General features: G+C 30.9%; 1 protein-coding gene and 1 long non-coding RNA gene across 3 annotated transcripts; one reads left to right on the forward strand and one right to left on the reverse strand.

Annotated features, from left to right (window-relative positions):
• Positions 1-1,602: 1,602 nt before the first annotated feature.
• On the reverse strand, positions 1,603-2,708 carry LOC115722796 (uncharacterized). Its single transcript, XR_004012854.2, has 2 exons — positions 2,580-2,708; positions 1,603-2,480 (listed from the first exon to the last, which is right to left on the reverse strand). It is a non-coding gene; the product is annotated as an uncharacterized LOC115722796 (long non-coding RNA).
• Positions 2,475-4,855, forward strand: LOC115722795 (protein IQ-DOMAIN 19). 2 transcript variants are annotated; one of them, XM_030652122.2, is made up of 4 exons: positions 2,478-3,269; positions 3,362-3,607; positions 3,742-4,455; positions 4,570-4,855. In XM_030652122.2, exons 1-4 carry the CDS (start codon positions 2,817-2,819, stop codon positions 4,588-4,590), a joined length of 1,434 nt encoding a protein of 477 aa, XP_030507982.2. In that variant the 5' UTR covers positions 2,478-2,816; the 3' UTR covers positions 4,591-4,855. The 2 variants fall into 2 exon arrangements, with proteins under 2 accessions (XP_060960432.1, XP_030507982.2); XM_061104449.1 differs by having other exon boundaries at positions 2,475-3,269; positions 3,742-4,855.
• The last annotated feature ends 5,311 nt before the right edge of the window (positions 4,856-10,166 follow it).

The following is a 10,166-nucleotide window of genomic DNA, read 5'->3' on the forward strand; positions in this document are numbered from 1 at the left end:
TAGAATAATTTCTTTCAATTGAATCTAATGATCAATAATAAAAAAGAAATTTAAGTCTTTATGTTTAATTTAATTAATTAAATAAAAAAGTTTATCAAAATATATCTCTTTTACACTATATTAAAAATATTTAACATACACTCATTTTTTTTATCATTAGTTATATATATTGAACTGATATATGCATGTGCACCAAGACATATAAAATGTGATATTTATATTTACACAAACAAGTGGAAGGACTATATAGGAGGATGTTTCACATGCATGAATATATTTAATCCATTTGGTGATTCTTTAATTAGCAAAATCCAAATTTATTAAGGTATATGTTTGATCTTTAATTAAACAGTTATTGTTATTAATTTAGGAGTTGCAATTTTTATTTGTTTTGTGTTCCTTGTTGTAGCTTTCCATTGTGTTGACTAATAGTATCCATCCAATATATCTTGATTTAATCTCTATTGTCTTATTAATCATGTATTTCTATTGAATACAAAGAATGTCTTATGAAGAATATTATGCTCACATGAATAACATCCAATTTTATTGGTTCACATCCAATTTTATTGGTTCAGATTTTTTTCTCTAATATTAAGAATATAATATTAAAATATTAATACACTCCACTATTGAAAGTGAGATTTAAATAGCATTTTATGGATATTTACTTAATGTGTTTAAATTTGAGTTGAAATTTGAAACAAAAGCTTGAACATATTAAATGTTGAGGTTTATCACTTAATAATTACCATTAACTTTTCATATTTAATTACTAATGCCTTTTAATTTTCTCATGCAGGATTAAATTTAAATTGTTTTTCAATTTTTTATGCTAGTACATCCAATTTTATCATTCTCTTATTTATTTTTCTTTCCTTGGATCATGTGCCAATAGCAATATTATTGGTTAAAGATATGCTTCAAAGACAATTGTTGGTAGCTCATTCTTGGACATTTATAACTATGCAATACTTGATCAACACCCCCATTAAAATACTATCCAATGGGCAATGCCATGATGAAAAAACCTTATTTAATAAGAAAAACATTTTAAAAAAATGTAAACCAATACTTGTTTAATAACTTTAAGGCAAATTAACTAAGTTCCCTTCTGAGATTTGTTCATGCATATTTTATTTGTGAGAGAGAGAGAGAGGAGTACTGACGTATGCTTATTAATTAGATGTGTCATTATGCTATAATTAATTTAATTAATTAAGGGTGTTAATTATAAGAGAAAATGAACAAGTCTGAGAAGATTGTTTCCCTGAAGCAAACAATTTGGTCAAAGGGGGTGTATATAAACATGGCCATGTGATTGCCAACCAATTATTTCATTGTTAGAATACAGAAAAATAATGTGTAATAATAATACTATTAAATCTTACCCATCGCAGATGGGTATTTTAGATAAGGCCAAAACTCAATTAATTTAGCATTCATGTACTAACCACCACCTGTTCAACAGGCTGAATCACCCTGTTGATTCTTTGTTCATGTGAATTAATCGAACATATATTTTCATTGACATTGTTTAGATATAATATATGTGCTAATAATTGATAAAAGAAACACTTTACTACAACATCAACAAATATATCTATGTATATATATGTCTTTATTGATTAATTTATGTTATAATTATAAAGATATGCATGGCTGGATTCGTTGGTGTATGGGTTTATTGGCCTCTACTTACACCTACTAATAGAAAAGAAATGGCTGATTATTTAGAAAAGGACAATATTATATTAAAGGTTGTAAGAGAGTTATTAATACTTATTGCTCAAAATTTCAAGACTAAATTAAATGTTCAAATGTTGCCAAATGCATTTAACGTTTTTGTTTTACTATTTATTCTTCTTCAGAAGATATTAAACCATATTGATTCAAAATTCATTGGATTTGTTGTTTTTCCTAACTTTCTAGGTGGACTCATATATAAATAGGGGTGACCATTTTTAAGTACCAAAATCAAGAGCTTACCTAAGTGACACTAAATGCACTTAAAACTCTCTGAAATTGTCCTTAAAAATTTTCTTCTACCAAGTCACACAAAAATCTCTACTTACATTCTCTTTGCTAGTCACAAGTTTGCAGAGAATCTACCCCATGGAATTGGATATGTAAAGATAAATAGAAGGGTGCGGGTGCCTTCTAATAGGGTCTTAGAATAGAATAATTATCTTAGGTAAGCTTTATACTGTGATTTTTTCTATTAATCCATTTACTACTAGCTTGGTGGAAGTAGTAGTGTGCACGTGCCAAAGAAAATAAAGAAACATTTCCTCATATCACTTGGTGGAATGGACCCCACAGTCTTCAAATTGGGACCCCAACTGGGCAGCTTCCCCCACCCTTAGAAATTGAGTATTTTACAAGGATTCTCCAGCTTCTTGTCCCAACTCCACATGGTTTCTGATCCTATCCCATCATGCCCCATATCAACCAATGTATGAACTGTTTACCAAAACACCCTTGATGAAAATGGATTAGAACAAGGTGAGATATATGAGAAAGAAAATGAGAATCTAAGATTGTTGCCAAGCAAAGGTAAGGAATAACAATATATTTACCATTTAATCTTGAAAGAGATTGCTGGCAACTGTCTTATCTGGCGAGCTTCCTCTTTGTTTCTTTCTTTCTTTCCTCACTACCTAAACTAGCCTTGCCTAATCGACCTGACAAAGACAAAACCATTTTCTCTTTGTGAAAGATCTTGCAATATATGACTTGTTTCTTTCTTAGTCTTCCTCTTTAGCGTTTGTGGTCACACAATTATGCTTGCTTAGAAGGAACTTGGTTTGACAAAGATGGGGAAAACAAGCAAATGGCTAAGAAGTATCTTGACAGGGAAGAAGGACAAGGATGTTAAGGAGAAGGAGTATTCTCCACTTGCCACTGACAGTCCCAAAACTCCAATATCAATACCACAACCAACACCAAAGGAGAAAAGAAGATGGAGTTTTCGAAGATCATCTGCCACCGCCGCTGCAGCCACTCCAAAGGAGATAAATTCTACAGAACAGTTCTCCATGACTCCACCAAGTGTTCTACAGGCTGCAATTGAAGCCGAGAATGAGCAGAAAAAGCATGCCATGGCTGTTGCAGTAGCCACGGCTGCAGCTGCTGATGCAGCAGTGGCTGCAGCACAGGCTGCGGCTGCTGTGATTCAGTTAACTGCGGTAGCCAATGAAGGAGGGAATGACATTGCAGTTGAAGAGGCCGCAGCCATAAAAATTCAATCTTATTTCCGCTCTTATCTGGTATGAGAATAGAAATTCATGTCTTTTAAAGGTAGAATGTGAATACATGATGTTAGAGATTGATAGGAACTATTTTATTGGTGGCATCACAGGCAAGAAAAGCATTGTGTGCATTGAAAGGATTGGTGAAGTTGCAGGCATTGGTGAGAGGTCATCTTGTGAGGAAACAAGCTAAGGCTACTCTCCGGTGTATGCAAGCCTTGGTAACAGCCCAAGCACGAGCTCGAGCTCAGAGGATCCGAATGAATGATGATACAAAATCTATCACTAATCATAGACCTTCTACTGCACACAGAAAATCAGTACAGGACAATTGGCTCAGGACTAATCCATATAATGTAAGAGTAATCAATCTCTTTCTCAATCTTCAAAGAACTTTTATTTAATAATTTTTGTAACAGATAGAAATAAACCCTTTTCATATTTCCTTAAAATAATGATGAATTTTTCATTGCGGGATTCTTTCAAACAGGACACAGACATAGGCATGGAAGAAAACATCAAGATAGTAGAGATGGATCTCGGCGGATCAAAGGGATCAACAAAGAGCAGAAGCAGCTATTCAATTCAATCACAAACAGAAAATAAGCAATTTTCATCTAATAATCGACAAAGCTCAAGACAAGAAAATTACCACCACCACCAGCAGGTGTCACCAGCACCATCAGCACTTACAGACATGAGTCCAAGAGCTTGCAGTGGACATTTCGAAGACTACACATTTGGCACAGCTCAAAGTAGTCCTCATTACTACTGCGCAATTTCCAAACCTGACCCATCAAAGCTACCATTTGCCTTTCCAAGGCCAGACTATGAAGAAGAAGAAGACGAAGAATCACTCTCTTATCATCATGACTACCCATTGTATCCAAATTACATGTCAAACACAAAATCTTCAATTGCCAAGGTCAGGTCACAGAGTGCACCAAAGCAAAGGCCAGAGACACTGGAAAGGCCACCCAGCAGCCGGCGCAGGACATCTATAGAAGGAAGGAATGTGCCAAGAGCTGTGAGGATGCAAAGGTCATCTTCACATGTTGGTGCAGCCTCTCAAAACTACCAATATCCATGGTCAATCAAGCTTGACAGGTCCTTTGTTTCTCTTAAGGACAGTGAGTGTGGCTCAACTAGTACACTGCTCACTAACACAACAAATTACTACTGCAAATCTGTTGTGGCCTATGATGTGAGTATTCTTACTATTACCACTTAAAATTTATGTGATTATAGATATTAGAGTCTCATCATATTCAATGGTTATTTATTTATTTATTTATTTACCTTTTTTGTGTGGCTGCAGTCTCATGGAAATAGGTACTAATTGCCCAACAATACCAACAAGAAGAAATATGCAGATTTTTTATTATTTTTTTTTTTCATGACAATGTGGTCAAAATCTTGACGCAGCTTAATTTCTGACTCAACCCATCTCAGAGTTTCTTTTTTTTTTTTCTTAAAAAAAAAATAAGAAAATACATATTTTTTTTTCATTGTAATTGCAGAATAATTGTGTATCCCGAAGTGTACTTTGTAGAGTTTGTTCCATTTTGGATGGTTTGTAATTCAATTTGGCAAAAATGTTCTGACGTAAATTGTAATAGGAGGTAAAAGTTTAGGAAATTTAGCTCTCATGTGTAGAAATTAATCTTTGTAATTTCAGCAAATCACACTAAAATAAATAAAAGTTAAATTAAAATAAAAAAATCAAGAACAAAAAACTAGCAAACACATTAAATTAGAAAAAATATAACACAGATGAATCTAAATAGCTTTGAGACACAACAACACACGAGATTTATACTAATTCCAATCATAAGTTCATTGTGAACTTGGGTATACTCCAATTTAAAAGCATTGTCACCCATCTTTATTGATAATGAGAATTAGAGATATCTTTATTGATAATAAACTGAAAATATGCATTATAACTAATGCACATAAACTAAAAAATTGTTGTACAATAAAAAAAACACATAAAAATAACTATAAAATACATAAACAACAACATGAAAAATAACTATAAAACAACGAAAAGATAGCTACAAAATAACAAAAAAAATAACAAGACATTGACCTCGTTGCAATATGCAAATCATTCATAAATGAACTCCGAATAAAGTACAAAACATAAAAAAATATTACTTTTATTAATCATGTAAAAAAGATAAAGATATAAGAGGAGTGCTCCTAATTTTTCGTAAGAAAGAGAAAGAGCGTTAAAAAATATAAGAAAAAATGTCTAAGAAAAGAATGTTATTGGTAAACGATAAAAAAATTAATTAAGATACTTTTATAACATGTGATTAATTAATGAAAATTAGTATGAAATAGTTTGAATGTGTGTAGTAAGAAAATGTAAAAGAGAGAAAAAGATATAGAATAAGTGCTTGTAATTTTTTTTTACAAAAATAATGTCATAGAGTGAAAAAAGTGTTAAAAAAGGTGGTGTAAAGAGCTATACTTATTATATTTATATGAGTATTCAATGGTTACAATAAAAATGTAACCATAATGGTTACATTTTTATATGACCTGCTATAGCAGGTTACTAACAGGTAATTTTTTTTTAGACTTAAATTAATTATATATCTTAATAAATTAATTTTTTAATTAAAATATTTAATAAAACGTTTTTAGAAATATATATAAATATATATTTCTTATTTTAAAGAACGGGAGATTGTGAGCAAATATGGGATGAAATGAGAAAGGGGGATTGCGATTCTAGGATTGGGGTTGTTGATTGTGTCGTCTCCTAAGCTTGCAGGTGACGGGATGCAGCTCCACCGGAACTAGTAGGGATGCCGCACCATGAGGGAACTGAGAACTATGGCGGTTGAGAAATAGATGAAAAGTTTTTTGGGTTTTATTTTTATGATTTTTGGTAGGCGTGTTTGCGGTGCGGTTTTTGACTTTTTTTAAAACCATCCCGCATATGCGGTTTTTTTAATTTCCCAAACCGCACCTGCACCGTGAAACTAAAAAACCGCAAAAACTGTACTGCAAAAAATGGTGCGGTGCGGTATATGCGGTTTGGACTATCACTAAATAATCAAACTATCACAAATATAACAAAGTTTGAGCAACACTTGTCAAAAATACCATAAGGCTTGAAAATAAATATGAAAAAAAAGTTTGGGGTAAGTTGAAAAATACCACTTTTATTAATCAATTAATGAAATTTATCTCTAATTTTATATTTAATTAAAATATACTTCTTTTTATATGTATTGTACCCAAAATATCCTGACATAAGAGAGTCACATGGAGATCATCTTGAAGTGATATGGGCAAAATTGGTACAATATTTTGAAAAAAGAGGTAAAAATGATAGACTTTAAAAAATATGGTAAAAATAAAAGAGGACAATATAAAAAAGGTATAGAGTGTAATTTCCTCAAAAAGTTGCAAGTTTCAACAATACAATAATTAGTGGGCTTAGGTTGGACTTTCACATATTGGACCTAAATAAAGGGATTATTTCACAAAAACATAAAAATAACAAAAAAATTACAAAAATACGATTTCACGAAATTTTAAATATTTTTACAATATTTTTGATTTTATTTACAGAAAATACGATATTTTTATGTTGTAATCTTGTTAATTTGTTGTTAATTTTTTGTTATCTGTATGTTATTTTGATGTTATTTTCATGTTACTTTTATGGAGTTTTCTTGTTGATTTTATGTTGTTTTCGTGTTATTTTTTAAAAAATCGTAAAAATGTAAAAAAAAAAACATTCTTTGAACGTAAAAAAAAAATTATTTTACAAAAAAATGGTGCCTTATGTAATTATTCCCTAAATAAATATAAAAATTGGTACTTTTATAATATGCGGTGCGGTGCGGTTTGAACCGCATATTAACAATTCAAAACTGCAAACCGCATCGCACCACGCGGTTTAGGAAAAATTCAAACCCCTACCGCACCGCAAAGAATTTCGAACCGTATTTTTTGCGGTGTGGTGCGGTGCGGGCAGTTTGAGCAGTTTGATGAACACTCCTAATTTTTGGTATGTTAAATTAATTAATTTTATTTTATTTTAAATGACATTTTTTTTAATTTTAAAATGATTATTATTTTATTTTAAAATAAATTTTGAAAAATATTTTAAATAATAGTATTATGTGGACTAATATAAATGTGACACGTGTACAAAAATTTACACATAAGCAATCCATATTGGCACTTAACTGTGCTAAATATATGACACCTTAAATTTGCTAACAGAACAGTTGTTTGGAGAGTTTTACCACCGAAATTTGAGATTGAAGGGTTAAGCGCAAGTAAAATAATAGTTGGGAGAATTCAGCCGCAAAATACTCTACTAAAATATAAGGTTTTAAATAGTACAACTCTTTTTATAACTAAGGGTATTCTAGTCATATCAAAAAAATATTTGACCTTAGAAATTAGGATCCTATTTGTAATCTTTTAGAAAGTACTGTTGGATATATTTTATCAGGATCTAGATTTACTACCATGTATGTTTCATTAACTTCCTAATATGAATTCTAAAACAATGAAATAAACACATAAGGGTTTAAGGAAACCTTACATTGGGTGCAGGGGAATATAATGACTCCTTTCGTTCGGATCTCTAGCCCTTGATTCCTTTATGTAGCAGAGCATTATCAAGATTTGAACCTAGATCTCTTTCTCTCCTTCCTTGATGCTGATTCTCCTTCTTGTTGATTGGATTCTTCACAATCTTCCACACTATGATTGAGATACCACTTGATGTGTGTGGGCACTCACTCATTCACTCAAAGTTCGAAAATTGAAGAAGAAAAGAGAAGGGAGAGTGGCGGCTAGGGTATAGGTAGAAAGCTTAGAATTTTTCTCTGAAGGAATGAGATGCATCATCTTTTTCTTGAAGCCATCACTACTTATTTATAGGTAACTACCTAGGTTTAGGTTAGAATTATTTGGGATTAAAATAATAGAAAAATAAATGGTAAATTACACTAAGTGTGTCCAGCCATGGATTGTGGATTGGGCCCCACTTTGCAGTTTTGCCATTTTGTCATTTTTCCATTCCATTTTCTCAAAAACGCTAATTTTCCAATTTAACCGTTTAAATGCCAATTCTATTTATTTAATAACTAAAAATTAATTATAAAATAATATTGTCATTTAATATATTTATTAATTAGACATATAAAGTCTCTTAATTAACAAATAAAACCTAGAATATCTTTTCTTCATAATTTTGCCCTTGCTTAGTGAAAATTCATAAACTATACATAGTCTAATTTCAGAATTATAATTGATTAATCAAAATCAATTAACTGAGTCTTACAAGAAGTATGGTCTCAACTAGTATGGGGACCATGGGCCTATATATCCGAGCTTCCAATAAGCAGACCAAGAACTTACCAAGTAAATTCACTGACTTATTAATTCTTTGTTGAATCCACGCATAGAACTCAGAATTGCACTCTCAGTCATATAGAACGCTCTATATGTTTCACGATATAGATATGCTATAAATTATCCATTGTCATAATCCTAATTTGATCAATGATCCTCTAATAGATGATCTACATTGTATAGGGACTAAATTATCGTTCCACCCTTCAATGTATTTTATCCTTAAAACACTTAGCTCCGTATAAATGATATTTCAGTGAAGTGAAATGAGTACTCAACCATTTATGTCTGTTTAGCCAAGCTCGAAGGAAATCATCGTTTCACTTTTAAATACCTATAGAAGTTATAGATTCCATATCTATGTTTAGCGCCCCCACTCAATTGTACTACCGTGTTCCCAAAATGTACGTATCACCCTGATCCAAAAGTAGGCTTAACTAACAAATCAAAGAACACGAATAATACTCTTGAGATCGAACCTAATCATGTCAGGATTAAGATCATTTGATCTAGGATCAACTAGGTGATATTTAATTGAATAAATATTACGGTAAATTTAACATATCTAATCAAAGTTCAATATCGGTCCCTTCCGATGTATACTCCATACATTCGATATTGGTAAACTTTGCCAATGCCCTGGAAAGGACATACCACTTATCCAAGGTGTAAGAATACCTATCGCTGATTATCATGCCAGTCTAAATCCAGTGAACTGACAAATCAGGGAATTAAACTTTCAAACATATTATCATGATTATATTCCACTGTGCTGACAACACTATAATCATTAACAAATTCATATGTTCTGGACTTAATAGAATTTATACATTAAACAATCATGAAATAAATCATGTGAACTATGCAACATAAAATGTTATTTCTGATCTTTATTAACTAGTAAAATATGATTATATTGAAATGAGTTTTATTTAGGGCACAAAACCCAACAAGTACAAGATTCAAAATGTAGGGTCCAAACTAATCATTAGTAAAAATATAGAGTTTAAAATGATATAAACCTTATAATTTAGTTGTTTCTTAATGTTTCAATTGTAGAGTGACTCCTTAATTCTAAAATTTTATTCTAATATTATTTTGTCTAACAACATAATAATCACAAATAAACCAAACTCAATTGATGTTGTCTTATAAAAGGATATTTTTTGTTATCTTACTATATAATATGAGCATATCTATCTTGCAAAATAAAAATTAGTATGATCTTTTCAATGTATTCTAATAGTAATTCTTTTTTTTTTTTGGAATTTTAAATGTTATAGGTTTATTAAGTCAAAATATTACTTTTTTTTATTACTATATGGAGAAATAAACAAAAATAGAAAAACTTAACTTTTCTTTTCAAAAATATGGTCTATAGGAGACCTTCCCTAAATTACTTCTTCTAGTAAATAGAATAAACAAGTTGCTCTATAATTGACAAAGTTTCTCCAAATGATTTTATATCTGAAATCAACAATACTACCAACGATGTAAAAGTTTTTATTGATTACCATAAAT

This window comes from Cannabis sativa, chromosome 9, assembly GCF_029168945.1.
Source record: "Cannabis sativa cultivar Pink pepper isolate KNU-18-1 chromosome 9, ASM2916894v1, whole genome shotgun sequence".
Taxonomy (NCBI): Eukaryota; Viridiplantae; Streptophyta; class Magnoliopsida; order Rosales; family Cannabaceae; genus Cannabis; species Cannabis sativa.

Coding starts and splice junctions, on each gene's coding strand:
- LOC115722795 (XM_061104449.1), top strand. CDS start 2,817: ATGGGGAAAACAAGCAAATGGCTAAGAAGTATCTTGACAGGGAAGAAG. Junction 3,270..3,361: donor CTTATTTCCGCTCTTATCTG/GTATGAGAATAG, acceptor GTGGCATCACAG/GCAAGAAAAGCATTGTGTGC. Junction 3,608..3,741: donor TCAGGACTAATCCATATAAT/GTAAGAGTAATC, acceptor TCTTTCAAACAG/GACACAGACATAGGCATGGA.